The following is a 17,014-nucleotide window of genomic DNA, read 5'->3' as shown; positions in this document are numbered from 1 at the left end:
GTTACCTCATGCGCTGATGTTATTGAAGAGCTTGCCACAGATAATGGAGTGGCTTTTGTGAATGTATGAACCATTCGTTACACGGTTATCAACGTAAGGGCGTTCTGTTGTCTATAAAAATCAGTAGAAGCTTGGAAGTGTTTGTGTGGTCTTATGGATATTTTTTCAGCTGTTTACTTTGTACACCTTTTCAAATACCAAATTTTCAGATCAATTTTGTTATATAAAAAAGAAAAGGTGAACACTTTGGAGATACTCCGCGTGCAACTGACGCAAAGTCTAACGAAAATACGTGCTACGAATACGTCATAAAGCTTGTGTGGTGAAAATGAGAAACAAAGACTAAACTCAGTTATGTGGTATGCATTGCAGGGATCCAAGGGAGAAGAAAACGGGCAACCTTAAAATCGACATAAATGGCATGTGAAGCTGACGCAGCAGCAGCAGCAGCAGCAGCAGCACGAGGATTCGACCGACAAACTACAATGGCAACAGCAGCATTGCCGACGACGACGTAAGAAGATTTTCGGCGCTCGTGAGAGAAAAGGGGAAATAGCGCTCGGGGCATCTAAGCTTCTCTTTAGATATATATGTTTTTTTTCTTGTTCTCTCATTTGCCTCCTCAAAGGAGAAAGAGCGACAGTTCGAAGGAACGGCGCATGACCGAAACAAAAAAAAATTGTTTTTTTTTCTCTTCTTGTTCTTACATTTTTGGCGCTGACATGCTCGTAGTTATATTTGAGATATTTCGTTTATTTCATTGTATGAGCAACTTTACTTAACCAGTAAGGAGAAGAAACGAAAGCGCCTTGCGTTCACGTGTTTTATTTTTCGATAATATGATTGTTCGCGCTCGCGCGACTGCGAGCTATACATTTGACCAACTTGTGTAAGGAAAAGCAGGAGTATTCAATGAATATCGATACATATCAATCCAGGGGATTATGTAGTAAAACCACGTACGTTTTAAGCAGGGTGCAATTACGCAATGTAACCGATGAAAGTAAAAGCAAACTAACGAATGAAAGTAAAAGTTAGGCTAAAGACGAAGCGCGAGAAAATTTATAAAAGTAAAAAAAATGAAACTAAATAAAAAAAAAAAAAACACAAACACGGGGCCTTCGAGTCGACTGCTTGCAACGCGTCCCCGCGGGGGGCAGCCGCGTCGACGCGCTGCAGCAGCGAGATAATGAAATTAATTGCTGACGAGAAGAGAGTAAATATTAAATAATCGTTATAAAACAAAAAGGAGATTCGCGAGAAACGCGATAGTCGTCAATGAATTTGAATGTAAAAAGGCACTGTTAAGGTCACGAAGACACACACACATAATACACGTGATTAAAAAGAGCGAAAGAAGCAGAACGAGCGCGCGTACGAAAGAGAGCGAGAGAGAGAGAGAGAGAGAGAGAGAGAGAGAGAGAAAGAGAGAATAAAACACTTAAACTAACATATAACACGCAATTAGGATCGTCGAACAGCGTCGACAATGAGAGTCAGCTGCACACACACTGCATTTTTGAGAGAATCTTTCTGCGTGAGAACGAGCGCGTGCGTGAGAGAAAGAGATTTTTCGACGCTAGGTAACAACATCAAGCTTAATACCAAAGGTGCCCTAAAAAAACAAAACAAACAAATGAAAGTAAGAGACAAACAAAAGAAAATGAAGACAAAAATAACGTTCTATCAACTTGTCTTGTTTCGAGAGAGAAGAAAACGAGCCGAACGCAACTTTTGTGCTGAATCTCATTATAACGGATGTAGCGATGATAATTGGGGTGGGCTTCGGACACACACACACACACACACTCACATGTACACGTACACGATGACGGAGACGCGAGACACAGTCACAATTACAGATTGGCGGTTGATGGGATGGGCAGTTAGAAAGCGTAATTATATATGAATCTGTCGATGGGTTTTAAGAGATATATACATTTATGATATTATCATGTAAACGAATGCAAACATATCAGTAGGCTTAAGATCCTTAGCGAAGAAAAAAAACAACAGACACAATTGTAAACGCATATACTTATTTATCGTACGTATCGTCATGTAGAGACGACTTAAACGGCAGGAAAACAGCAGTAGTAGAATGACGAGTGTGCATGTGTACGTACGCGGCTGTGGTTTGCACATTTCGGATGTACGCGATTCTTCAATTCGTTTTCTGTTCATCAAAAAGACTGATTCACGCATAATAATCCACAAAGTGTGCAATGAGCAAGTTGGACAAAAACTGGTCGTTGCTCTGAGTTTTTTTCAGACAATGGAAAGTGCAGCGTGTAAAGATTCTGTCTCTAATCGCGGCGCAGAATCGTTGCTGTGGTTTAAGGTCCGAAAATAAAAAAGGGAGACTCGACCTGTTTTTTTTTATTTTTATTTTGCCTTATTTCGCGTATATGCACGTCTTCTCTCACGAAGGCAAGTTCAACGACCGGTCGAATTCAAACGTGACTACTCTTTGGCTCTCAACAGAAGCAGCAGTAGCAGTATTAGTTGGCCGCAGGCTGCACGTGCAGATCGATTCTTGTTCTTCATCGCCGTCGCGCTGTTCGTTCGCAGCAATGTTTACGGGAAAATGTCAATTACGCTTGGGAAAAAAGAAACGCGAAAGAAAAAGAAAGCGAAAGGAGGGAGGGAGGGAGAGAGAGAGAATAAAAAAAAAAGAGGGCGACCAACTCGGCACGTAATCTCGCCCGAGTGCCTTTCCAGTCGGCCGAGTCATGCTGCTCTGCGTTCCCTCGTTGTTACGTGAGAAAGTCGTCGTCGTCGTCGTCGTCGTCGCGGGTCAGAGTTGATTTTTCGGAGATTAGTGCCGGACAACTTGACTTGAGAATTCGCGTGAGAGTCAGGCTTCTTCGTCTTCTTTCGTTTCGTTTCTGTTTTTCAAATTCTTCTTCGTCTATTTCACGCTCGACCGCGTCACTTCCGGCCGCGTTACACACTGTTTTTTCATTTCCGCGCGCTCGCGAAACATCGTCAATTTTCAACGTATAGTTTTTTTTTCTACGGAACAAACACTTTTCACGACCAGAAAGACAAAACGAACGAGAAACAAGGTTCCTTATTTGCGAGCATGGGGCTGGACGATACGAAGACACACTCAGACACACGCACACACACATACGACAACACAAACATATACTTATAATGAGAGACTCGGAAAGTATAATGAAGGATAATCGTCACCGCGCACTGGCGATAGACATGTGGCGGTGTAGGTTGAATTTAAAGTGCTTTAACAAAAAAAAATGAACTAACTCATATCAGTAGGCTTAGTGAACGCTATATATTATTATTGAAGATGAATTAAGTATATTATATAGAATTACTAAAAGTAAACGAGGTAAGAGGATAATTTAGAGCGGTTTATTCGCGTGTAAGTTTTACTATTTAAACAGCAACGGCAAACAACAAACAAACGACAAAAAAAGAAAAAAACCATAGATGTTATTTACACGATACGTTTCTAATCCTTTTTTGCTTCGTTTCGTACCTGATTGCGTTTACATTGTGCGCGTACGACTTTTTATTATTAATATTATACAAGGCGCGTGCGAGCGCATCCTCGTCTTTGTTTTTTAATATCGTTGTATACGTATTCCTAATGTGTGTGTGTGTGTGTGCGTGCGTGCGTGCGTGCGTGCGCGCGCGCGTGTGTTACAATTCGTTAAATGTATTTTCTCCTTATACTTTGTAAGAATTGCACGACGATGCACGTCGAACTGAGCTTTGTTTCATATAATTTACGACATTGAAGTGACTCAACGTATGGACTCAATTCGGCGTGTCACGCGTTCTCTTATTAATGTTTTATTTCTTCGGTGAAGGGAAGTCAAGTGTATCAACGTCGATTAGCAACGCGAAATATATAGTACGCGAGAAGTATGAAGAAACTCTTGATATCGGAGCTTTCTCTGTAATCTGTCCACTGGCAACTGTATTCCTCCTTCAAATGAAAGTAATTATGAGAATGAGATAGAGGGAAAAAATAACGAAGCAATGTAAACGTAATCGTCATAGATGAAAGTATAATAGGACGTAAGCTGTGTCGCATAACATGGAATAATACAAAAAAATGGAAAACGAGTAAAAAAAAGTAAAGAAGCAACAACCAACTATACATATAAACATAGTGTAATCGAGTGTGTGTGTACGGAAATATTAAGAAAAAGACAAACAAGCAGCTACAAAGGTTTTACATGTCAATCAGCTATTTTCTACCGTGTCAATAGTAACGAGTACGTAAACGTCGTTTCTAAGGGGTTGTCCCCCATATTGATATGTATATCTTTTTTTAACATCGCGCTGACAGAGGCAGAGAGAAAGTGGGAGAAAGAGAGAAGAGAGAGAGAGAGAGAGAGAGAGAGAGAGAGAAAGAGAGAATAGAGAAAAAGCCAGAAGCACGCGGCACGTTTTTTTTTTTCTTTTTCCACGTTGTAATACTTATACTACGCATGATGCAGAGCCTTTTTGCGAGCTTTCGCCTCGTCGAGCAATGTATACACAGAATGATTACAACGATTTTTTGCAAAAAAATTTTCGAGTCTTTAAGCTGCGCTGTAGACGAGATCTGTGCTTGCAGAGAGTGCGCGAGTGCACGAGCAACGCTCACACGTCGATTTGGTTTTTCCAAATAAATAAATAAATAAATAAAAAAGTTAATGAAAAGAGAAAAAGACGACGGAAGATGTACTTACACAAGTACAGTGGAAAGAAAAAATTTTTGCGAAAGCTTGAGTGAGACGAGCTTATATAAAGGGTGTGTAAACTTTGTAGTATAACGTTGAAGCGGAACGCGAGTTGAATTTCTCTCGTGTGTGTTTTTATTATATTGCGTAGTATTTCTTTCGTTGTTGTATGGCTCTCTTTCGGGGATATTTATATTATATATATATACACATGTTGAGCTGCGGGAAAAGTGGAAAAATGAAAGTAACGTGTAATCATTGACAGTGGTATAATCACCAAAGATGTCGATTCCAAAGACGTACAAAACGTATAAAACAAATGAAAGTACTAAAGTAAATACCACGCACGCACGGAACCGCCGAGCAATCATGATGACAAGTCGACGAGAAAGGTAGAGAAGGAGAGTGAGAGAGAGAGAGAGAAGACACAATTTGTATCGCTAGCTGTGAGAAAAATGAAAGTAAGAAGAGTGTGACGGTTTATTATTTTTAAGAAAAAACCTTTTTTCAAACTAACGACGCGTTAATTGCGCGATATTTACCGTAGATTTTAAGTCGATGGCATTGTCAGTAGTGGGGAAAAGTGTATAAGCGACGCAGACAGCGTCGATGTGATAAAGTCAATATTCGGACGAGAACTAAGCAAACAAAAGAAAAATGATAACACAGGCGTGAAATCAATGAAAGTTTAAATGCTTGTGATTCGCGAAATTTCCGAGGCGCTTATTAGCTTTTTACCCTTCGAAAAGACACTATTGTATAACGTGTTTGCGTCGAATAATAACTTTTGTAATGGCGTTTTTTATTGGCGAAAAACAGAAGCAAAAACGTGAGCTATATATTTCGCTTTTGAATGATGAGAGAACACGATTGAAAGTATATCGATATACATATCATTGCGAGCAAAGGTGAAAGGAGGCGAATCTTTTTAGGCTGACATAAGTAAAGTTAGGTGACTTATCAAATGAAAGTATGACAAAACAAATACCAAGTAATTAATGCAAACCTGCGTCAATTTTCAACGTCAACGTTGTGTATATTGTATTTTACGAAATAAGAGCCTCGAAAATGGAGGATGCAATAGCGGTTATTAGTAAAGCAAAGCAAAGAAGTTTGATTCGTTGACATATATATTTACAGAAAAATCTATTAGGCAAATTAAATTGTATAAGAAACGCCACATACGCACGCGACAATTTAAAAGAGCGTTCTTATAGTAGAATTAAATTTTTTTGAAAAATAAGTGAAAAATTTTAAATCGTTTTTAATCAACTGTTGATTATTGAATGCAACATGTTAATGATCGGCGTTCAAAAATGCCGTTCGCGAGCACCATTTAAGGAAAAACCTTTCAAGATTATAATTAAATCTAATAAAAAAATACATTGGAAAAGTAAAAAAAAATTACGTTCGCTATTGATCGAGCTGAAAGCTGAAAAAATACGATTCCTTTATGCAACTTGTTGTGAGACGATGATGAACATGCATTGTTTGTGTTTGTTGCATCCTTATTTTCGGAAAATCTCGTCCGTAGCGAGAAAATATGAGGATAAAACCTTAGCCCGAGAATAATTAATCCATACGATGTGTGTGCGTGTGCGTGTATATAGGCGCGTCGTCGTTTGTGTGTACAACGTGCCTACGTAAGCTTTTTTCCCCGCCGCGCGATACGCGAGTCTGTGTCTGTGTGTGCGCGTGTGTGTGTGCGTGTACATTAGCTTTGGAAGATCCGCCGCAAGTTACGTAGTCGAGCTCTCCGCGGCTCTGCCAATTTTTTCTTCTCTGTTTTTTTTGTTACCACGACCGTTTTTATTGCTTTGGTTAGCCGGAAGCCACACTTCCGGGTGGGTTGGTCGAATTGTATGCCCGTTCCACTCGAGAGGTCTCGCTGTGCGCGAGTTTTGCTTTCCGTTCGGACACAATGCCACCTCTAAACTATATGCTAATTGCCAACACCGTAACGAAAGAGAGAGAGAGAGAGAGAGAGAGAGAGAGAGAGAGAGAGAGAGAGAGAGAGAGAGAGAGAGAGAGAGAGAGAGAGAGAGAGAGAGAGATTAATATGATTTTTTATTGTTTCGCCTGCTCTCTCTCTCTCCTTCTCTCTCAGTGCTCGGTGTCATGGTCACATTTTACCTACTGGTATTATAACTCAATTGTCTGTTCTGCGACAAAGTATTGTTTGTCTCTCGAGGTAGAGGTTACGTGGCGAGGCCGGGATAACGATAATCGCGAACTAGCGTCGAAAAAAGAAATCTAAGAGCGAGAGAAAGCTAACAACCGGTAATATTGTTCCTGCACAATTACACTCGCGCAATGGTGAGATAAGCACGCGAGGCCGTTTTTCCCGGTAAAGGTATTAAACGTATAGAGGCGCGGAGAGCAAACAAGAGAAATTAACGAAAACACGTAGAAAAGGTCACGCAGCGTGAGATCGAGACCTGGATAGAAAATAGGCAAGGAAGCGGAGTTTAGAGTTAAAATAATAAGTATAGTTGCAGCTTTCTGTGTGAGGTTATTGTGATACTTAAGGATAAACAAAATATAAACAAATTAACAAAAAAAATATAAAAAACAGCAGTTCTGCAATAGCATAATCTTCGCGGCGTCGCGGCGACGTCTTAGGAACATGGATATTTACATAGAATTACTATATGAACAATATCTCGAGTAAACGATGAAATATTTATTAATGTCAAGTAAGAAAATTAAATAGGGAGGGGGGGGGGTGTAAAAGAGTTTGATATGTGAAAAGGAGGTTGCGCGTAATAGAAAGAAGAAGGAAACGAGAAGGCGCGAGCGATCGGTGCGAGCGATTTTAATCCTCTCGAGCGTGAATTGTACGCAATCGAGGGGTCGATAGCGTTGTTGTTTGTGTCGAGTATAAGGCAAACAACATCCGTGTTCCCTGAACGGTCGAAATGGCTTCTTTGGTTCGTGACGGATGCATCGTTATCGCATCTTTCCGCAATTGGACGCGGCTTCAGCGTCGCCAACAGAACTGCGCGTACGAATGCGATTGTCATTATGTTAGACCTGCTCAGTGAAACATTCATTCTTACGCCAATACGCGTGAGCGGCGTTATTGTCAATTCGGTGGCGCACGCAAAAACCGATGCACTCGTCACGAAGGAATACATATAAGGTGCACCAGGAGCATACAGGGGATCTATCGTCCCATGCACTTGGCCACAAGAGCCCCTCTACGCCCTTGGTACACAATGTGCTATTTTATTTATCGCAAAGTAATGTTCTTAACTGGTGTGAATTTTTTCTGTCCCGATGACAAGTCTTTGAATCTCATCAACTATGTAATAACTAAGCAAAACTACTCGCAATATCCGCGCCAAGGGAACAGCCATATACAAAGAGTCCGTAGAGTTGGTAATAGGCAAAGAAAAATTAAAAAAAAAAAAAAATAAAATAATAATACGTTGAAGAGACAATCCGAGGCTTCGTCGATGGAGGAAAGAGACGCGAGCGCTTGAACAGCTGTCGGCGAGCGCGAGGTGAAAGGATCACGCGCGGCGCGGGCGCGCGCACGGACACACGCGCCTCTCGACGAGCCCTCGACGAAACGCGCGCGAAAGCAAAGTTAAAGTGAAAGAAAAAAAAATGAAATAAAATAAAACGTTGAAAATAAGTTTTAAATGTAAAAGAAAAGAGGAAACCATAAATCCGTCCATAAGCGCGGCCCGCGCGCGGCGTACTTAAGAATTGTCGACGCGGCGCGGGCGGCGCGCCGCACAATCGCGTGCATATTAATCATTGGGACTACAAAAACATATCATCGTAAAGCTGTAATAATGACTACGATTATTAATTAGTAAACGATTACAATTAAATATTATAATGATTATTATATACTTCTTACGACTATGACGATATATATTATATATATAATATATTACGAATTATTTACTATTTAAAGAAGAAGAAAAAAACACACAAGTAACAAAAAATACAAAAAACAGAGACACAGATGTGCGAGAGATGTTTAAAGTGTGCGCGAGATTGCGGAGATAATGTATCGATGTAGTAGGAATGTTGAAAGTGAGTCCATGTAAACTCTGTATTACGAAGAGTGAAATTAAGCAGTAGACGATGAAAGTGTATAAGAACAGAAGAAAGCAAACAAAAGAAAATGAAAGTAAGTAGTAACATTGAAAGTAAAGAGAGAATCACCTAAGCAATAAGATTATATTTATAATAACGCCCCGTGTAAGCGTCGAACTCGAGTGCATAATTGCGAGGTATATATATTATATATATTATATATTCAAAGAATTATAAACCGCGATACATTCATTGTAAAACATGCATATCAATACATGTGTGTGTCTGGGCAAGGATTAGCTTACTAATGGATTAATTAATAAATTAATTATTATAATTATTATGATTATTATTGATTATATAATTACATATTAAAAAAAAGTGTCGACGATTGCGCAGAAGGGATATATATATATGAGACTATGACATAATCAATTATTACTTCTTCGTTATCGCCGATTCGAGCAAAAAAGAGTGGCGTTAAATGTTATCAGTGGATAAAAACAACATATATTTAAGTATTTTAACGACATCATTACAACAGTGATTATTATTATTAGTATTATTATTTTTATTTACTATTATTATTGCTATAATAATATTATTATTATTATTATTATTATTATTATTATCTCATGATTAAATTCGTATCATTGTCAATTTTACAAATGTGAATGATTTATTATTTTTTAACCGTCTTCTTTAATACGTAGATTAATATTCTTATAATTTTATTATATACTTAGACGCGATTATTATGGATATTTTTACTTTATTCATTATAATTATATAAATTATAGGCAGATAATTGAAGTGACGTTTGTATTAATGAAGATAATTACCATTGTCAAAGTATTTCTTTGGGGTTTAGTAAAACTTTGGTAGCAATAAACATTAGTTAAAAATATGATTTTCCGTTTGTATTTTTTTATTTATAATATTGACATCCATGACTCAACATCTTTTTTGGTAGGTATATATTTTCTGGGAAAACAAGCATGCTTCAAATCTCGTCTGGTATACGATGTATCGATAAATAAAGTTAGAAACATTTACGATAAAGTGATTTCACCTTTATGTGGCCACTTTTAGTATTAAAATGTATTATATCGTACTGAAATTGATATTCTACTTTCACTGCTTTATATTTTTATTTTTCTAATCAAGTTCTTCATAGTTAGTACAACTAAAATTATTTTGTTTAAAAAACCGTACATTCTTTTATTAATAAATTCTTTTATTTAAAAGATGCATTTCCATGCCTGTCTTCTGATTAACTTATAATCCATAGTATATAGAAATTGCACATAAAATAAAAATATTCAAGATTGAAACTTTTCAAGTTTACTACCGCTGTATCAGAGGTCGCTGTAAGCGGGTCACGCGATTATTAAATAGCTTCTAGCGGGAAAAAAGAAATGCAGCCAGAAATTTAATCTAACTAGGTTATACGAAACACTGTATTTACACTTGTTTCGTTAGCAATCATATAAAGTTAATTATTGAAAATGGTACGGCTTAATCCAGAAGAAGAATTAACATGCTCGTTTGAACGTAAAAAAGTAGAATACGTTGATCATACAGGTAGATTTAAAAAAGAAGGAGAGAATTACACTAAACAATTTGCGAGTATTTATGTGAAAAGACTTGAAGAGTTATCAGAAATTCTTAAAGGAAAGGTTTTTGCTAAATGGGGTAAGAATTATATTATTTATAAGCTTTCATAATAAACTTATTTAGTAAACTTATTACTTATAATTTTATTATCATAAAAAACGTTAGGGCATACAGTGAACTTGATTCCATTGTCAGAACTAGAAGAACAAGATGGTAAAAAATGTGCTATTATTGGTACTTTATACAAACATCAACCAAATAAGCCATCTATATTACAAGAACTTAGTGAAGAACATCAAATGTCAGCACCAGTTATCAAAGCAGATTATTGTTCATCTGAAGACCAAGTATTTTTAGAAGATCAGACATCTCGTATCAAATTGACAGGAGATAAAGTGAATATCAAAGAATTAGTTACTGGTGTTGTTTGTGCTATTATAGGATCTGAAAATGCAAAAAGTACCTTTGAGGTAACATGATTAGTATGAACACTACCATTTGATTACTCCAAAATCTTTTCTGATAATATAATTTTTAGATAATATAATTTTTAGGTTGAAGATTGGTGTTATCCGGGTTTCCTAGTTCCAACATCACTTTCAAGACCACCTTCAACAGGAAAAATAGTTTTTCTGTCAGGTTTAGAACTGTCAACCACACCACCAAATTTGCCTTTAGATTTATTTATTGATTGGGTAGGAGGATTAGCAGGGTATTCAGACATGCAAGAAGATCAAGCATCAGTAGTTCGAGTAGTTATAGCAGGAAATAGTATCAAAGGCTGTGCCGATCAACATACAAGCAAAGGACTTGTTAGTGGAAGGGCAGAAGATGCAGCTGCTGCCAAGGATTTAGCAGATGGAACACAAAGACTTGATTCATTTCTTTATACACTTGGTCAGAATTGCTGTGTGACATTTCTTCCAGGACAATTTGATGTTACTACTCTCATGATGCCTCAACAAGCTATGCATCCTGCATCATTTCCCAAAGCTAAGAGGTTCATTATGCAAATTCCAAAAATGAAATTAATTTTTAAATTCATTCATATGTATAATAACAATATATTTAATTTTCAGATTGAAAAGTGTAAAAGGAGTAGTAAATCCATGGATTGGGAAAGTATCTGAAAGTATAATAATAGGAACTAGTGGTCAACCCATTCAAGATATTCAAAAAGTTTGTGGACTCGACACATTTTCAGCAATTGAATGGCTTGAAAAATCTTTAGAATGGAGACATTTGTGTCCAACAGCACCTGATACAATTGCATGTATGCCATTTTACCAAAGTGATCCTTTTATAATGAGAATGTGTCCTGACATCTACTTTGTTGGCAATATGGACAAATTTGAAACAAAACTTGTTGAAGGTATATAGGTATCTTTATATTAATTGAAAAATTACACCCATTACATAATTTTTAAAACCTCTTTTAGGTGAGAAAGGTCACAAAATTCGTCTTGTTTGTATTCCAAAGTTTGCTCATACACAAACTGCTGTAATTGTTGATTTAGAAAATTTAGATGCTACACCTATTTCTTTTGGAGCAGAATGAAATGATTAATAGTTTATAGTATTTATTTTGTTATTAAGATTTGCCTATGTTTTATATCAAAGACCATGTAAATAAACTTTTTGAAGTTATTTCTGTTGTTATATTATTATTTGAATCATATTTTTCGAAACAACACATAGAATGTGATAAACTTTCGTAATAAAATATTATCGTCAAAAGTTATATATATATGAATATTAAGATCTTACTGTAATCTTTGATGATACAAGAAATTCCGGAAGTTGTCTGCAACGTAAACGTAAACAAAGCCATTATACCAATTTTCTAGAAATGTTTTTATTCACCGGTCATCGATGTCTACCGTCCGCGCCAGCAGAATGCATTTTGTTTCTTCCGATTCGATTCTCAAAATGTAAACAAAGGAAACATACTTGTCTAAACACGTTCTATCTAATTTTACATCCACCGTAAGTAATGTAGTAGTTTTTCAGTTTATACATGTATGATTTAAGTGAATACATGAGAAACGAGTATTAACTGTATTAGTAAAACTATAAAATGTATACCCATGTTTTTGAAATTTTTGACAAAATCAGTAAAATAGTGCTTTTATAACCATGGTGAACAATGATATTTTGATGAACTTAACTTGATTACGAGATAATTTAAATATAATTAAATTTAATATTCAAAATAATTTTGTGTTTTTTAATAAAAAAAATCCGAAAATTTAGATTTGTATTGACCAATACAATAAATAAAATACAAAAAATAAATCCTAAGAGGAGATATTTGAAATAACAATATTAAAGTATAATAATAAAAAATACAAAGTAAATGTTAGGATGAGTGAAATTTCGAAACAAAATAAATCAAGAAAAATATTTAAAGTACCACGACTAGTTGAAAGACGTAAAATCAAACTTCAACATTCACCAAAATGTGTAACTCCACCTGTAAACTACATCAGTAAGTAAGTAGTTTTTATTGTTAGTATATATAGTATGTTTGTTATATTTTAATATTTACATTTGATCTTGTGCCCAAAATATGAATCCAAAACTTACTTCTTTCAAATAAAAAATTCTATTTCTATTAAATGTTTGTTGAGGCTTTATAAAGGAATGTTATAAAATGGGATTTACAATAACGTTTACAATTATCAAATACATAGTTTTTATTTGGAAAATTCTGAATTTGGTGTATGCCAAATCAGAAAAAATGTTATGCATAAAATACGCATAAAAAAGAGAACTTATAAAAAATCTCATAAGTTTAAGTAATAAATGACAAATATAATCTTAATTGGTTTAACTTCTCGAAAACCTTTTTCTAGTGAAAGAGGCAAGATAAAATAACATATTCATTATTAAAATGTTACTCCCTACATGATGAAAAAAAATTAGTGTTTGATGTAAAATTTGATTTGTAGTGATTGCAAAACATGATTGAACTATTTTGATGAGCTAACAGAATGTCTACCTATGTTAAATGCACTTTGGTGTATTGTCTGGCACGTCTGCACCTAGTTAATCAAAGACACAATTCAGTAATAGCCTGCATTTTATCCTCGAAATCAGTCTCAGTTCCCCACAATTAGAAGCAAGACTTGACTTGGTTTAAAAAAGCAATCAAATCTCTTTATATGTACAAATTTTTAAAAAGTCTTGCAATTTCCAAAACATCCTCAGACTTCTCCCATTTTTTTGCCAATTCTTGATCTATGTTGGAAGACTAGATTAAGAGCTGTAAAACTACTTGAGATGTCCTTGAGTCTGATCAATCTTAATTAATGCCCTTAAATTTAATTACATTATATTGGCACCTGCTTAAAATTGCGTTTTCTTGGCAAATTTAATGATTATATTAATAAAAAGAAAGGAAAATAAAAAGAAACAGTGATATTTGTCTCTTGTGGAAGTTGAAATAATCAAGTCTTCAAACTTTTCATACACATAGCTGCTACCGAATTTTCAATGTACAATTAGTAAAAAAAAAGAAAAGAAAAAAAAGAAAAGAACGCTTTTATCATAAGCTCGGATCGAATTCGTGGTATCCTTCAGCCCCAGTGAATACGACGTCCACCCAAACGCGCATGGATTCGGGACTAGGAGCCATCAGGTGATAAAGTCTCGTTTTAGTCTTGACAACAAAAGTCAAGGATGGTTGTGGTGACTTGACGCTGTTCATATGATCCACGTAAACGAGTTCGATAGACTGAAAAAGAAACATAAAAGCACGATGACAAATCTAATCAACTGCGTGAATATGTATTTGACGTATTCTCACCTGGAAGTAAATGACTCCACGCGGTTTCCTCGAGTTATGATCGCTGTAATATGATAACGATTTTTCCTTTCTATCGAACACGAACCAGCGCTTGTTCCAATGATGAAATTTCTTGCTCATCTTGGATAAATATCCGGAGCAACTCGTTACGTCGACCGTCACGTCGTGGATTAGCGGCAGTTGGTGACCTGCTGTCTCGATGTGGTGCCTCAGATCCAGAGACTCAGACTTTATTGGCAAGTATCTTGTCAAAGGTCTCTGCGGAATATATCGTGCAAAGTTGCATGAATCCCAACTCTTTCTCTCGATATCAAAAGAGCGTTCGAGTGTAAAAAAAAAGGAAAAGGAACGAGCTCCGCGTGGTTAGGAAATTGGACGCAAGCTAAATGTAGACAGGATCGCCACGAAATGGGATATTCACGTCTGCTGCGAGCGAGATGTGCAAATCGATCTGCGCGCGTGTACCTGCAACTTGGGCTTGTCCCGGTGCTTGACTTGCATTGGACTGAGAGAATCCAATTCGCTGGAAGTTTGCGACAGAGGTCGGCTGCCGTTCTCGTCAATAGTCCCGTTTCCGTTCCCGCTGAATCTCTCCGTCTCCATTGACGTTGGCCTGTCGTTTCTCGCCTGCGCAATAATAAACAAACGAATGCAGCTCCCATCTTTATCTTCTGCCCAGGGTGAAATATCACGAGCGAGCCAATTGATGTATATGCTTACGTCGTCGCTAGGTAGCAGAGAGTAAGAGTTGCTCGACGGCCCAGGACTGCCGGCCGAGGTGAATTCCGACAGTTTGCCTGGAGACAATTTATCCGTGGTGCCGTTCTCCGCGCCGTCGCTGCTTCCGCTACCACTGTCAAGGAGATTTGCACGTTTGAATACCGTTGTTCTTGCCCGGATCGTAGGAGGACGTTCGTTATATTTGTCGAGGGCTTTCGATTGCGCGCGCCGCCTCTCTTACTGTCGCGGAGTTCTTTCCGTACATCTCGAGAAGCCAGCTCGTGACAGAATGACAAAAACGACACGTTGCATTTTCTTCCAGCGTCCTTGCGCAACGAAGCGAGATAGCGGCAGGCGTAAACTCACCTATTCGACAGACAGCAAGCGCGAGCAAGCCGATCCTTAGAATTGACGTAACACCTGCTGCTCGTGATAAGGGTAATGAGATTGCAGCCGGATCGACGCATCGCCCGGGTCGCTCCGCCGAGATTCACGCACATCGCTGCTGGCGTTCTCTTCTCGTTTTCACGGCGAAGGCGCGCGCTGCCGACAACGCCTTTGCACTGCCAGTCGAGCGTGTGTGCGAGGACAATGGCGACACGGCACTGCACCGTCTGCGTATATCTTATCGTCGCGCGCCCGCTTATCGTATGCCGCGCTGTGTGCAACGCTGGCCTATGCCTACTCGCGCACGTGCGTACGCGCGAGCGCGCGCGCGCGCTATCGGCGAGACGCCAGGGCGAAAACTGGTCTCTACCGCCGGTCCAGACACGCCGCGACGAAAACCGGTATGCTTCGTCGTGTACAGACCAGCCAGCGACCCCCTTTCTCTCACCACCGCGCAACATGCGCGCCCGAGCGCGGCCTTATGGAATTCACTCCTACTCGCTTGTGCATGACGTGTGGCGCGCTTAATTAATCAACGATCTCAAGGCTTCGCGCATCGCGATGCTGCGCTCGCCACTCGTTCTTGCTTCTACCTTTGCCGCGAGACAGCTGCGTTGGACGTTCACTTTTGTTTTAATTTTTGTGCTTTTGGATTTTCGAGACGAGCATCGTCGCCGATGCGTGGCCAACGGTCACGCTGGCGTTTTGGATTACGAAAGTAGGAAATGCATTTTTGGTTTGATTGCGTCGACAATGGCGTTCGCGCGTGGATGATAAAACTCAATTGCAGCGGTGATGTACAGTTTTTGTCACAGATGACGCACGCTACGCGCTCTCGCGGAAGGGCTTAATTTCGCTCACTTTAGGCTCAATCAACTTTCCAGCAAGAGAGGAGAGAGAGAGAGAGAATAGAAATAGCGTTCTCGTTTATTTTTCCGCAACGAGCGTTAAACCACAAAGTTTCGCACGAAGGTGTTTGCCGGTGTATATTGTTCCGATCGGAAAAGTTGCTTCTTTCTTTGCGGGGTCGAGTTTTATTGGATTTGAAATTACCTTTCGGTTGGTCCAGTCGAGTAGCTAGAAGACTCCTCGCCCGACTCCACGCTATTGAACGACGTGCAATTCATTTTCCTCTCCTCCCACTGCGAGCGAACTTCGTCCTGAACGCGGCGTTTCAGCTCCTCCACCCGGCGTCTCTCTTCCGAAATCACTTGGCTGCCTGTGTGCATTCCAGGCGAAATATAGACAAAGCATGTCCAGTTGTTATGTGAAAATCACCGCAGGCGATGGGCGGACGAGAAAGTTTTCAGCGTGTATAATTAGACGGAAATGCCAGTGTTAATGAGGCGTAAAAATAGATTATTTCGAGTTGTCGCTTGAGAAATTCCAGCTTGATTTCAGCTGGCTTTCAAGTGGTAAATTCCAAGGTGTTAAGATATGCGGAACTGTCATTTGGCAGGAGGAGAGAAAAGGAGAACTCACCTTGTTTAGCCAGGTGAAGCTGTCGATTGCGTTCGATTTCCTTGAGCGATTCGATGGTCTTTCTGCCGAGGCTGCCTTGGTTATTGACTATGGGCGAGTCATTCGTTACCCTGGATATCCTGTCGAAATCCTCGCGACTAGGCGAGCGCTTCTCGTCCGGATTGTCGGCGAGGTTTTTCGCTAAAGCGTCCAGCTCGTCGTCTATCGCTCGTACTCTATTGCGACCCTGCGTTCGGACGCGCAAAAC

General features: G+C 38.6%; 2 protein-coding genes across 4 annotated transcripts in view; one reads left to right on the top strand and one right to left on the bottom strand.

Moving 5' to 3' along the window:
- LOC131673467 (protein couch potato-like) overlaps nucleotides 1-12,891 on the top strand; it is a 44,989-nt gene extending 32,098 nt beyond the window's left edge. Inside the window, exons 2-6 of one of the 2 annotated variants that reach the window (XM_058951483.1) lie at nucleotides 373-10,448; nucleotides 10,536-10,840; nucleotides 10,925-11,370; nucleotides 11,450-11,742; nucleotides 11,810-12,891. In XM_058951483.1, coding sequence (XP_058807466.1) covers nucleotides 10,262-10,448; nucleotides 10,536-10,840; nucleotides 10,925-11,370; nucleotides 11,450-11,742; nucleotides 11,810-11,928 — 1,350 coding nt within the window. In that variant the 5' untranslated portion in view covers nucleotides 373-10,261 and the 3' untranslated portion in view covers nucleotides 11,929-12,891. Of the gene's footprint in view, nucleotides 1-372; nucleotides 10,449-10,535; nucleotides 10,841-10,924; nucleotides 11,371-11,449; nucleotides 11,743-11,809 lie in introns of those variants that run through there. The other variant, XM_058951482.1, reaches the window with a different exon arrangement.
- A 154-nt stretch (nucleotides 12,892-13,045) lies between these two features.
- Nucleotides 13,046-17,014, bottom strand: part of LOC131673463 (pleckstrin homology-like domain family B member 1) — a 29,760-nt gene continuing 25,791 nt past the window's right edge. For both annotated transcript variants that reach the window (XM_058951477.1, XM_058951476.1), the window contains exons 11-16: nucleotides 16,768-16,993; nucleotides 16,339-16,504; nucleotides 14,899-15,031; nucleotides 14,644-14,805; nucleotides 14,179-14,436; nucleotides 13,046-14,106 (exon numbers count right to left, since the gene is read on the bottom strand). In XM_058951477.1, the coding sequence (XP_058807460.1) occupies nucleotides 13,918-14,106; nucleotides 14,179-14,436; nucleotides 14,644-14,805; nucleotides 14,899-15,031; nucleotides 16,339-16,504; nucleotides 16,768-16,993 (1,134 nt within the window). In that variant the 3' untranslated portion in view covers nucleotides 13,046-13,917. The remainder of the gene's footprint in view (nucleotides 14,107-14,178; nucleotides 14,437-14,643; nucleotides 14,806-14,898; nucleotides 15,032-16,338; nucleotides 16,505-16,767; nucleotides 16,994-17,014) is intronic.

The sequence above is a fragment of the Phymastichus coffea genome, unplaced genomic scaffold (genome assembly GCF_024137745.1).
Source record: "Phymastichus coffea isolate CEN01 unplaced genomic scaffold, Cenicafe_Pcof_1.1 PCOF00178, whole genome shotgun sequence".
In the NCBI taxonomy this organism is placed as follows: domain Eukaryota; kingdom Metazoa; phylum Arthropoda; class Insecta; order Hymenoptera; family Eulophidae; genus Phymastichus; species Phymastichus coffea.
This window is presented reverse-complemented; position numbering and strand designations above follow the sequence as displayed.